The sequence below is a fragment of the Physeter macrocephalus genome, chromosome 21, assembly GCF_002837175.3.
Source record: "Physeter macrocephalus isolate SW-GA chromosome 21, ASM283717v5, whole genome shotgun sequence".
Taxonomy (NCBI): domain Eukaryota; kingdom Metazoa; phylum Chordata; class Mammalia; order Artiodactyla; family Physeteridae; genus Physeter; species Physeter macrocephalus.
The window spans coordinates 117,511,747-117,524,479 of record NC_041234.1 but is presented as its reverse complement, the minus strand read 5'-3'; the positions used below and the strand labels follow the sequence as shown (position 1 = coordinate 117,524,479).

General features: G+C 54.8%; 2 protein-coding genes across 5 annotated transcripts in view; one reads left to right on the top strand and one right to left on the bottom strand.

Annotated features, from left to right (window-relative positions):
* Window positions 1–6: 6 nt before the first annotated feature.
* Window positions 7–3,199, bottom strand: LOC112062495 (paraneoplastic antigen Ma6F-like). The gene has a single exon (XM_028482637.2). The coding sequence runs from the start codon at window positions 1,944–1,946 to the stop codon at window positions 234–236; it is 1,713 nt and encodes a 570-aa protein (XP_028338438.2). The 5' UTR covers window positions 1,947–3,199; the 3' UTR covers window positions 7–233.
* A 3,087-nt stretch (window positions 3,200–6,286) lies between these two features.
* TMEM185A (transmembrane protein 185A) overlaps window positions 6,287–12,733 on the top strand; it is a 35,937-nt gene continuing 29,490 nt past the window's right edge. Inside the window, exon 1 of one of the 4 annotated variants that reach the window (XR_003677856.2) lies at window positions 6,287–6,475. Coding sequence is in view for 3 of the 4 variants with exons in the window: in XM_007120074.4 (XP_007120136.1) it covers window positions 6,438–6,475 (38 nt within the window). In the remaining variant the exon portion in view is untranslated. The remainder of the gene's footprint in view (window positions 6,476–12,733) is intronic. The other 3 variants (XM_007120074.4, XM_028482488.2, XM_028482489.2) reach the window with 3 other exon arrangements.

Sequence of the window (12,733 nt, the reverse complement as noted above, 5' to 3'; positions counted from 1 at the left end):
GGGAGGGGAGCGGGGGCTGGGGGGTTCCTTGCCACCTGGGTCCCTCTGGGGCCTACAGGGACACATTGGGGCTTGCCAGTACAGGGAGCAGCCTGCCCAGGGGATGATGAACAGGGATCCCCTCTCAGGAGGGAGGCCCAGGCACCTTGAGTGGCCCCTACCATGGGGCCAGGAGGCTGCCAGGGCTGGCCTCCCCCTGCCTCCAAGCCTGGGGGCCCCGGGGCCTGCTGAGCCTACTGGCCCGAGGGCGACCCCGGGGGGCTCAGCTCTGCAGCCCCGGCCTCATTTCCCGGCTCTTCTGGGACAGGCTTGAGCCCCTCCTCGGGGGTCTCCTCGGCCTCCTGGCCTCCTGCCTGGGCGAGGCCCTCTGGCTCCCAGCCAGGACCTCCTGGGCCCACCGGGGAAGCGCTGCCCATCCGGCCAGGCACGGGGACTCCGGGGGCATGTGAGGGTCCTGCCGGACCTAGGCCCGCAGGGCCGGCAGCACTTCCATCTTCCTGAGTGGCCGCGGAGGCCTTGCTGGTCTCCCCAGGGCCAGGGGCTGCCCTGGCGGCACCATGGTCTTCAGGGCCCGCCTCGCCAGCCTCGGCAGTGCCGGCAACTGCCTCACTGGCCTCTTCAGGCGCCGGGTGGGCCCCGGCGCTACCTTCCTTGGAAAGGGCGGCCTGGGTGGAGGCATCTTCACCGGCCGGGGAGGCCTCGGTGCCATCTGCAGCGGCGCCCGCGGTGATGGCCTGACGGGCCGGGGCGGCCTGGGCGGCTGCTGCCAGGTCTCCGACGTCCACACGGGCCTCTTCTTCCCCTGGGAACTGCTCCCTGCTAGCCCGGTAGGCCTCCCAGGCCTCGGTCAACTCGAGGAGCCGCAGCATCCCCACAAAGCCGGGAGGCCTCCTCATCAGCTGCATCCACCTCAGCGTCGCCTGGAGCGTGTCGTTCAGCCGGGCCCGCATCAGCACCTGCCGGGCGCGCACCTGGTCCGCCTCGGCCGGGAGGACGGCCCCCTTCTCCAGGGCCGACCGCAGCAGGCCTTCCAGGCGCATCACGTACGCAGAGAGAGTCTCCTGGGGCCGCTGGCCACAGGTCAGGAACTTCAGCCGAGCACTCCCCCGGGGCTCCTTGTTCCCAAACACCTGCACCAGCGCGGCCAGGCAGTCCTGGGCAGCCAGCTCGGGATCTTCCGCCAGGAGGCCGCACAGGAGGTCCAGCGCGGGGCCGCGCACGCGCTCCACCAGCCTCCTCCTCCTCTCCCTCTCAGACACGTGGCGCCACAGGTGCAGCATGTCGTTGGCCTGCTCCAGCCAGCTCTCAAAGGACTCTTCCCCGGGGCCCGGCTCTTCCATCCCAGAGAAGGTTCCCAGCTCCTGGTGGCCCACGTTGTCTAGCACGGGCTGCAAGGCCTGCCTCCACTGCTGGGTCGAGGGCCCTGCCTCATCCATGGCGCCTGCCGCTTCCACGGCTGCTTCCTCAGCCGCAGTCATTGCCTCGCCCGCGGCTCCTGCCATACTCGCACGGCCTGCCTCGCCGGCAACATTTCTGTCACCTGCGGCTCCCTCCTCATCGGACACTCCCGCTTCACCTTCAGCTCCTGCCTCACCTGCAGCCCCTGCCTCACCTCCATCCCGTACCTCACCTGCGGCTCCCTGATCGCCTGCGGCTCCCTCCTCATCTGACACTCGTGCTTCACCTTCAGCTCCTGCTTGACCCACAGCTCCCTCCTCACCTGAGGCTCCCTCCTCGCCTGTAGCTCCTCCCTCACTTACTTCACTCTGTATGACAGACTGCAGGTCCATCCACCTCACTACGAATAACTCAATTTCGTTTCTTTTTATGGCTTCATAATATTCCATCACATATATGTGACACGTCTTCTTTATCCATTCATCTGTCGATGGACGCTTAGGTGGCTTCCGTGTCCTGGCGATTGTAAACAGAGCTGCAGTGAACATTGTGGTACATGAGTCTTTCTGAATTATGGTTTTCTCGGGGTATATGCCCAGTAGTGGGATTGTTGTAATGACCTCATCTTAACTCGACTACATCTGCAAAGGCCCTATTTCCCAATAAGCTCCCCTCGCAGGTACTGGGGATGAGGGTTTCAGCATATCTTTTGGGGGGCGTAATTTAACCCCTAAGAAACATGACACAAGGTGTCACCTGCATATGAAGTGCTGACCCCATGTAGGTGCTCAATGCCAAGGGGCTCTTTTTACTGTGTATCCAAGATCTACTTTCCCCCACATTTTAATATTCCGGAATCTGTGTATGTCTTATGGTCTACTTGTACATTGCTTGACGGATGTTTTCTTTTAAAATATGTTTTTCCATTTAAAATATGTTATGAAATGGAAGATCTATCTCACATCTCTGGAAACATGGTATAACTTGTTCAAGAAGCCTCAGCGTGTCCATGCCCTGCGAGAATGTGGTGCGGCTGCCCATAGATCTTGCCTGCAGCTCCTGGAATCTTAGGAAGCAGAGATCATGATTCCGGCAGAGGTGGTGCAGCCAGAGTGAGGCCTGGGAGGAGGGGCAACTGCTTGGTAGCGGGGCTCTTGGGAGTGTTGGGCTCCCGAATTCATTTCCTGGGCACTTGCTGAGCACCTATGGCATACTGCCGTGCAGGGGTGCAGGCGGTAGCAGGAAGCCCAAGGGCCTCCTGAGCTGAGCCCGAAGGACACAGAGGCCCGGGAAATCCCCCTCCTGCTGACTGCAGGGAGGCCAGGGCAGGATGAGGTGCAGTCCATGGGGCTGGAGCAAACACTTTAGGGGGTGGAAGGGTCCCAGTGTAGACCGGAGACTGACAAAGCAATCTAGCTCTCTGAGAAATGTATGGAGCTGCCTCACTGAGATGTCGCTTCGCAGAGGCCCAGAGCCTCCCTCTCCACCTGGAAAGCTTTCCTGGAGCCCCTGGCGGCAAGAGAGGTCCAGAGTGGAAGCACAGGGGCATCCTGGTGGCTCTAGAGTCCCAGACACCGCCTACCCATAGGCCTTCCAACAGGAAATGGCCCTTGCTCCCTTCCTCCTGGGAAGCTTGCTCCAGGAGAGGTGCTCATCCACCCGCTCCCAGGTCCAAGTGACAAGATGGCCAGTGGGGCCTTGAGACGCCCCTCTCTCCCTCTTGTCTCAGCAGCTGCAGTTTGCAAATCCCGAGGGAAGCCTCCCCGGTGAGGGGTGGCCCCTTCTGGGCTCTGGAGGAAGACGGGAGCAGCTGCAATCGAAGCAGAACCAAAGATCCTACTGCCTCAGTCCCTTCCACTGCACCCCAGCCCCTCCCCCAGCTCCTTGAGCCTCCAAACACAGCCCCTGTGTTCTGCCACCCCCCGCCTGCCAGGCTCCAACCACCTGCCAGGGAGCTTTCAGGACCAGAAAGACGGTGCACTTAGCAAGTGAAGCTAAAGTAGCCAGAAACAAGGGCCCTCTAAGGAAGCGCTGGGGGGAGGCACCTTGTAAGTGGAGTCTTGGGAACTTCAGGGAGTCCAGGGATTTTCTCCTTGGCGGCATTAAGGCTGTGGCCTTTCAGGAGCTCAGAGTGGAGAATTTCAGGTCCAGAGAGAGTCCACCTGTAGCCACAGGCTCCCGGCTGAAGATGCTGGCAAGCTGGTCCCCCAGGAACCCTGGGGTAGGCCCTGGCATGGCCAGGGATTGGCTCCCAGCTGTCCCGCCCTCCAGTGGAGCTGCGGTGAAGCTGGTCTAAGTCCTCTAATTCCATGCCTCCTCCACTCTGCTGCTGCAGTGGCCGGCTGCGGAGCCCTGGCAGCGCGGAGAGCTGGGCCCCAGCCACTTCCTTCCCTGACCCAGTTCCTCCATGACCAGACTGTCTGAAGGCACCGGAATTCTCTCCTTTCAGGGCCCTGCTCTTCAGAAGCCTGCCCTCCACCCCATCACTTTGGAGTCAATGTGAATGTTGAATTGGACAAGCCACCAACTGCTTTCTGGCTTATCTGGGGCTCGTGCCTTTTCAATCCAGAGCCATTTCATGCCTTTGTATGAAGATTGTCGGGAACCTCTAAGTAAGGTGGCCCTGAAATTTGGTGGCCAGTCCGGGTTAGCTAGAGATGATGAGGGTGTCATCCTGTGCATGGCTCAGGGTCCTTCCTCAATGTTCAGGTCCCTCCCGGGTCTGTCCACACAGGCCAGGGAAGCTTTGGGCCACTGCCCAGGGTGGTACATTGAGCAAGGGGTCTGAGGTGGGCAGCAGACAGGCAGCGGGGTCTTTTGTACTTGTTGGAGAGAGGACAAGAAGGACGCCTGGATGTTCTGATTCTTATTTCCATGGGAGCACCAGGAGAGGACATGGCTGGGCCGCCAGTAAAGTTGAGGCAGTCTAGGTTCATCCACTTCTCGAAGGTTGAGGATGGGAAGCCTTGGGTAGTCCAATTCGTCCCATATGTCCTCGTGGACAGGCCTCTATGCTCCCTTGGCAATTTGGCTTGTCAGAGCAAAACAGTACATTGCCAGTTGGCCTGGTCATCTCGGGTTGAGGGGGTACTGCAGGCTTGCAGAGCAGTGGGTCAGCTCTGGGACTCCCTGGGACCTCACCAAAGTAGTGCCTGCCCTTGAGGCTCTGGACCCAGAACAGCCCTCCTGGTCTCTGTCTGTGAAGCTCTTGAAAGGGCAACAGTGTCTGTTATTCAAGCGTCTGAACTGACAAACAATCTCACTCTTAATGCCTATTTGGGGTGAGGCCACCAGTAATTAAGGTGGTGCTGGCCAATCTGGTCACTGGCAAGTACCTCTTTTTTGCAGAGTATGGGCTGCAGGTTCGGCAGGACCGCAAGTCCTACATCCTTAGTAGCTGGGCAGCTCAGGGCACATTATACAAGCTTCTCTGTGCCTCAGCTTTCTCTTCTATATTTATATGTTCATTGGGAACCTCCTCAGGGGTACACACCAGACTCCACTTGGAGGGTGAGCAGGGGAACTAGACCAAAACTCTGGGACAGGGTTCTGGTGCTTCAGCAGCTAACAAACTTGATTCAGGTTACTCATCCTTAGAAACAGCTCATATAATAATATCCACTCCCCAGTGGGTTTGGGAAACCTAATTACTACCTGTGAAATGTTTGCAAGTTCACAGAAGAAAGGTGATACCATCATGGCACAGCATGACTACCATAATTGTGATCTTCTCAAGCTGCCCCCAGGGCTAAGTCCTATAAAATTGACGTTTGTGAAATTCTGCTATTGTTACAAAGTGCGGCTATTATCCACAATGATACAGACTAATGTCTAAGGTATTGCTGTGCTCATGGAAAACTCTTAAATCAGCCAAAGTGAAGAAGGTAGACCAGGCCACCTGCCGTGAGCTTGTCCTGCTCTCTAATTCCAAAAGTAAACAGACTCCTGGAGGAGGTAGGCCCCTGAAGAAGCACCAGATAGCAACAGCGTTCTCTGAGCACCTAACGTGCGCCAGGCAGTGTGCTATGCACGCTAGCTCACTGAATCTTCCCAACAAGTTTAGGAAGTAGATTTTATCATCTCCATTTTGCAGAGGAGAAAAAATGAGGCTCAAAGATGTTGACTTGCCCAGAGAAAATGAACCTGGCAGTTATAAATAGCATGGCTTAGAGTGGAGAGAGAGCTGGGCCGGGTGGGAGGTGACCAGAGAGTCTGGGCAGGAGGCAAGGAGTCTCTGAACTAGGTTAGCAAAGCGAGGATGACTTCCACATTTCCAGTTTGGGCACCCCTACCCTCACCCCCGCCAACCCAGTGAACAGGTCCGCTGCCAACGGAGAGAGGCAACCGAGGAGGGGAAGGCGGTAGGGAGGGCAGATGACTGGTGCAGGGTAGCCTGAGCTTGGGACTGCCAGCATATCTCCACGCGCTGGCCTGGGCCTTGGGAGGGAAGTTGAGACGCACTCACTGACAGATTAGACAGGTGAAGGCCTGGGAGGAGATGGCCAAAATGCAACGTGTCACCCGGGGCCACTACCCCCAAGGCTCAGTTCTCGCTGGAGGAAACCTCCAGAAGGCAGCGCGGGCCAAGGTGACAGGTGTCCGCGAAGACCTCCCCGCGGGACTCGCCGGCGGCGCGCTAGCTCCCCGCAGGCCTGCGCCGAGTCAGCGATCTCGCTCGGCTCTCCGCGCCCTTCCCCGGCTTCCCGGTCCCTCCAGCCTCCGTCGCCCCCGCCGTCTCCTCCGCCGGGCGCGGAGCCGAGGGCCGGGGCTTCCGCGCACCGTGAGCCGGGAAAGCGGCGTCGCGCGCCGCTCGCGGCACTGCTCGGGCCTGCCGGGCGGGGCTCGGGGCGCATGCGCGGCGGCCTACGGAAGCCCGGAAGGAGGGGTGGGAGGGGCGGCTCAGGTTTCTCAGGGCGGCGGCGACGGCGACTGGGACGCGGCTCGCGCTGGCACCATGAACCCGCTGTAGCGCGCAGGCTTCGCGGCGCGGGGGGCGGGGGGAGGAGGAGGAGGAGGACGGCGCGGTGAAGTTCTCCGCCATGAACCTGAGGGGCCTCTTCCAGGACTTCAACCCGAGGTGAGGCGCCGCCCGCACGGCTCGGGGAGGCACGGCGTCCGTGATGCTGTGGCGGGCGGCGGGGCCTGCCCGAGCCTCCCCGGGAAACCGATCGGCCTCGGCGCCGACCCGCTGCCTCCTCCCGCGCCCGCTGCCTTCAGCCCCCGGCCCGCCGCCCCATCTAGAACCTCCCGGCCGCGGTCCCCGCCCCGCGGGAACCCCGCGCCTCTCCGCTTGCCCTCCCTCCCTCGTCGCTGTCCCAACTTCCCTCTCTCCGCTCCATCTTCTGGCACCCGCTGCCTGCCATGCGTTCCCCGCGCCAGGGCCGGTTCACTTGACCCGACACCCCTACCCCCCACCCCAGCTGTTTCCTCCAGTTCCTCCCAGCCCTTGAGGTTTGCCTTGGACGTATGCCCATCCCTTGCTTGTTTGCTTCTTTGTGGAACTGATGTCTGAAACACTGTTGAATCCTTGGAGTCCGTGTCAGGGTATGGCGGGACCTTACATAACGCTTTTTTGGGGGTAAACCTGACGATTTTCCGTACACGTTTTCTCATCAGTCTTGACTATAAGTTTATTTGCAGGAAGCGGACATTGCTGTCCTATTTCCCAGATGGGGACTAGCCAGTGGACTGGAGGGAAGGAACACTGGATAAGGAATCGAGCGTCTGTCCTTGGACTTGCCCAAGTGTTCTGTAACTCTCTTACCTCCCCAGGCTGTGAACTCCCTAAAGCAGAGACCGTCTCCTGCTCAAATCTGTATTCCCCGCAGCTCCCACTGTGTCTGACACGTAGTAGGCACTTATCAAATGTTTGTGGAACTAAACTGAACCTAAAGACCTGGATTGGAGAGCAGGCCGTATGTAACTGGGGGATCCTCTGCTCATCTGAAAAATAAGGAGTTGGCCTAGCTGATCTCCGAAGTCCACTGCTCTGTGAAGGGAGTGCCTAGCTCCCTTATTTGCTGGTGGAAGGCAGGCACTCAATAAACCTTTCCTATGCCAGGTCCCATGCTGTCTGCTTCAGCTGCTGAGAGGGCCCAGCGTGAGGGTGGAGAAGGGCAGGCCAATAGACGATGGACAGCACAGTGCAGTGCTGTGCTGTGGGAGCCCAGTCGAGACCACCTTCCAGGCTGCTTGTGGGGGGTGTCTTGGGAGAGAGAGAGGATGAGTGTGTGTGTGTGTGTGTGTGTGTTGGGAGTGCAGTCTCCTTAGGGACGCTGACATTTTAAGGTACGAGCCGTTGTGACTTACTGGGTGCTCTTATTCCTCTTTGAGCACTACCGACTTCATGTTCTGTTTAGTCTGGAGTGCCAGTGTCCCCATCACAGTGCAGTCATTGTCACCGTTGGCCTTGAAGGCGCTCTGCATAGAGGAGCTTGTTGAGAGCAGGTAACTGAGAACTGACCGCAGCGCTTTCCTCTGCTGCTTCTAGGGGTTAGGATTGGTCTCCAGGGTAGCAGGGCTGGTGCCGGAGTTGGATAGACCTTGTGTATCTACATTGTTTGGCGATGGTGATAAGAAAGATAAGTAAAAGCTGAATTGCTTTGTGTCCTTGGGCCACTCACTTATCTGTCTGTTTTATAGGCAGAATGAGTATAATCTCTCAGCAGGATGGAGAGGCCAAATTAATGATTGACTGCAAAGCGCTTTACAAATAGAAAGTTCCAGGACAACTTTGCTAGGTGACAGATCATTCCGAAGCCACAAAGAGCTGCCTGGAGTGATGGAACTGGCTAACACTTGCTGAAACAAAATAGTGCTGCCCAGATAACATCCTTAACCATTTTTTCCTGTAGTAGCTTATTTCTGCCCCGCCCCGCCCCGCCCCGCCCCACCCCTGGAAATTGGCACAGGAAAATGACAGTTAAATACCAGATATCTAAACAGGTTTATAGGCAACATCAAAGTACTTGTCAACCCTTTAATTCTATTGGGATTGAGATGCACATCTCCCTGAAAAGTTTGAAGGTCTTTTATAGGATGCCGTTTTCGCTTTCATTTTCCTGATGCCGTGTTGAGTCAGTGGGAGAGAGCCGTGTTTCCTCACAGTGGGGACTCCTGAGACGGTGGCCAGCTAATGTTGGCAGGTGCCACTTCTCAGCTGGTGGTGTGTCATGTCTTGTGGGCACACCTCGCTCTCGACATTGTTCTTTAGTTTTTCGTCTTGCTCCATGCTGAGGAGGACCTTCCAGACAGCTCGAAGAGCAAACCGAGGGCTGTAGACAGGAGGAAACCTTGTGCCAGGACCTCAGACCTTGCTGCTGCTGCCTCACTCCCCACCTGGAATTCAGAGCCAGTTCAACACCTCCCTCCTAGCCCAGCACCTTAGCACATACTGTTCTCTTTGCCGGGAGTGTTTCCCTCTCTCTCATCCTCTCCTCCTTACCTTGTTAGCTTCTGTTTCTCCTTGAGATCTCAGCTCACTTGTTGCTTGCTGAGGGCAGCTTTTCTGACTTCCCCACCCAGCACACTGAGCCCTGTGTGTACAGTCTGTGTAGTGTGCTGTGTTCCTCCATCATACACTCATCTGTACCCTTGTATTTGTGTGCTTGTTTGACTAATGCCTGTCTCCCGTATGAAACTCTAAGCTCCATGGGGGCGGGGCCTTGACTCTGCGTGTTATGGTAGCCTGCGTACCTGGAATAGTACCTGGCTCAAAAAGTATTTCTGGGATGGATGGATGGATGAATGAATGAACGAACGAACGACTCACTCTCCAGAGTCACTGCCTTCCTCATGGTCTGCGGCCTGGTTCTCTTTCCTCTCACCTTCTTCCCTCCTTCAGAAGGCAGCCATTCCATTGGAGAGCTGGGAACACTGTGACGCTAAGCAGACCGTGGCTGCCGTGACTTTGTGGATTGTGTATGTCACAGGAGTAGTCACTGTCATGGTTTGGTGGGCCCCAAGGCATGGGCCGCGGCTCCAGATCTCCTTTCCAACCTTTTGATCTTGGGAGTCTGAATCTGCTACTGTATTGCCAAGGCTTTGGGAAACCACACTGACAGAGAATGATTCACAACTGTAGACACTCAGATGCACAGGACTGCCAGCTGACCCGCTGCCTGTTTCCGTCTGGCTCAGAACTGGTTGATCATGAGCTTCTTTTTAGTTACATAGGTTAAGGCTTGCTGAAACAGACACCCCGGACCCACCAAGTCCTTCCCTGAATGCCCAAGGCTTCCTAACAGCTAGGGAGCCCTATTTATTGACTAGGCAAACTCTTAGAAGTATATGGAATTGACAAATTGGGATCCTGAGGTGTTCCTGGGAGATAGAGATCTGGGAGTAGGTGGCATTAAGCCGGCACCCTGTCCCCACCACGGAGCCTTGGGATTTTCTGCTGCCTTGTGCAGTTGCTGGCTCAGAGAAGGCCCTTCAGCCCTGGTAGCCAGGCAGTGCTCGAAGGCTGTAAGAACTCTGCTAGGCCTTCTGAGTCAGCCGTAGTGAGCTCCAGATGGAGTGTGGTGCGTCCCGCAGGTGTCCTGGACTGGGACAAGGGCTGAGGAGCGCTGCTCTGGGCATTCCGTCGTGGGGGGATGGAGTCCTGAGGTCAGTAGCATTTAGAAGCTTCCATATGCTGCAACATCTAAAGCCATTCTGGAGTCTGTGTGAGTGATCTTGTCTCTTATTCGAAGTCTGGAAAAATGAATGTGATTGTGGGTAATTAACAACAGGCAACTACCTGACTTTTAAGAGGCATTTGTAAAGTATGTGTAAAGCATTACTTCATCACACATCTCCCTGGTTCCTACTGTGTGCCAGAGATGTGCCAGGCGCCTGAAGTACAAGAGTGAATGGGACGTGGTCCCTCCCGCTCGAGCCCGGCGGAGGAAGCAGAAATGGAAACAGATTAAAATTCAACACAGGGCAAGGCGTTCCAGACACAAGAACCAAAGAACCAAATGCTGCGGGAACACAAGGGGCAGAGCCACTAATTCTGTCTAGCATGGACAGGGAAGGTTCCACAGCTCGATTCTGAAGGATATAGTTATAGGCTTTTGTCAGACAAGAGGGCAGGAAAGGCATCTTAGAAGGGACAAAGTATGCAGAGGCGCGGGGTCATGGGAGGGCCTGGTGTGTTAAGACAGTGCTGAAAGGTCAGTGTGGTGGGGGCATTGCGGGCAACGCTTGTCACGTGACTTAAGAATACTACACGTAGTGTTAACAGTTACTGTAAATGATTTTCACACATTACTGGGTTTTTTTTTAAAGCAGGCTCCAGATCCATCAATAGTGTATGTTGGTACTGTTAATGAACTCTTCACCACCCAGATGTCTGTTTATCTGTCATTCTGTCATCTCAGACTGCCTATAGTAAGAAAAGCTTGTTGATTATACTGAGGTTATTAATAATAGCTATGACTTCTGGGACACCTACCACGTGCCAGGCACAATATCAGTGCTCTGCACCCATTATCTTAAACCTTTACAACAGCCCTCTGAGTTCAATATCAGCCTTATTTTGCAGAGTCTTAGCTTGTGACTTCCCTGAAGTCACACAGGCGGTGAGGGGCCAAGTCAGGAGTTGAACAAGTTGGTCTCCTTCTGAAACCTGTGCTCTTTCCGGTATGCATGCCCCGCTTCTGATTTAGTGACATCTGCCTGCCCCAGCCGTGGTACAGGAGGTCCGATATACTAAGGAGCCTTCTATTTATGAGTTGTGATTAAGCAAAGCAAACCTTGTATTCGAGCTTACGCATCCAAATGAGTATTATCTTTCAAAGAAGTTACTTAGGGAAAAGGTAAATATATACCTATTCCATTGCTCATACCCCTTGTTACTCATTTGAAATTTCCTTGGAAGCAAATCCTGTAAGAAAATCCATCTCATTGCTTTATAATCATATATCTTCTTTTTTTTTTTTTTTTTTTTTTTTTTTTTTTTTTTTTTTTTTTTTGCGGTTCAGGCTCCGGACGCGCAGGCTCAGCGGCCATGGCCCACGGGCCCAGCCGCTCCGCGGCACGTGGGATCTTCCCGGACCGGGGCACGAACCCGTGTCCCCTGCATCGGCAGGTGGACTCTCAACCACTGCGCCACCAGGGAAGACCTCATATATCATTTTTTAACCAAAATACTGCTGCCTAGTTTGATCACACATCCTATCCACTAAACTTGGCTCTGACTGACTTTTGGCCATTTCCAAAAATCCACTCTCAGTGAAGATTTGGCACCACTGGGGGTATTCAAAAGAACGGACTGCAGGCTCTCAAGGCGATTCCAGGAGGAAAGCTCCAAAGATGGTTTGAGCAAGGAAGTGGAATTAGTGCATTGCCTCCCAGGGGGACTGTTTAAAGGAGACACGTCTCATTTGAATGCAGAATTTCTGGTTTCAAAAATATCATTCCTGTTACTTGCTAATTACACGCATATTTTTCTTGGCTGTGAGTTCTTTGAAGGCCAGGATGGTGAGGTGTTCAATAAATGTGCTGAGTGAGTGGATGTTGAGTACAGGTAGACGTGAGCCGTTGGGGAACTCTGTGTTGTAGGGGAGAGAGAGTGGATTGGAGGCATTTTAGGTAGTTTCCTAGGACTTTGGGAGTGAAGCTTCCCAGTATTGAGCTTGGGGTTTCTAATTGCCTTGCCTGATCATAGGCCATGCCTGTACGAGGAGACTAGAATTTAAGATGAAAGCCTTCAACTCTGGAGATAGGCTCTTTATAACTGACGATTCGTAGTTTGTCACCTATGACCTAATAGTGAGAAAAATGATGGCTAAATGAGATTGTTATAACTTTTCTCTTTTGTAATACTAGTAGCAGCTAAAATGGGTAAAATCCATCATTTACACAGGGCTCTCATATCCCCTTCATGAGTGGATATAGGAGCAACCCAATGAGGAGAGAGTGACCCATGCACAACCACACAGCTGGGAAACAGTTCCCACAGGCCTGGGCTGTGTGTAGTCCTCCTCAAGAGTGATTTGTTTTTATTTGGCTTTTGTACTTTCTTGTCAGTAAATGACTTAAAATTTTTTTAACATCTTTATTGGAGTATAATTGCTTTACAATGGTGTGTTAGTTTCTGCTGTATAACAAAGTGAGCCAGGTATACGTATACATATATCCCCATATCCCCTCCCTCTTGCATCTCCCTCCCTCCCACCCTCCCTATCCCACCCCTCTAGGTGGTCACAAACCACCGAGCTGATCTCCCTGTGCCATGAGGCTGCTTCCCACTAGCTATCTATTCTACGTTTGGTAGTGTATATATGTCCATGCCACTCTCTCACTTCGTCCCAGCTTACCCTTCCCCCTCCCCGTGTCCTCAAGTCCATTC

Bases quoted from the DNA above. Each gene is read 5' to 3' on its own strand.
- LOC112062495 (XM_028482637.2), bottom strand. From the start codon at position 1,946: ATGTTCACTGCAGCTCTGTTTACAATCGCCAGGACACGGAAGCCACCT.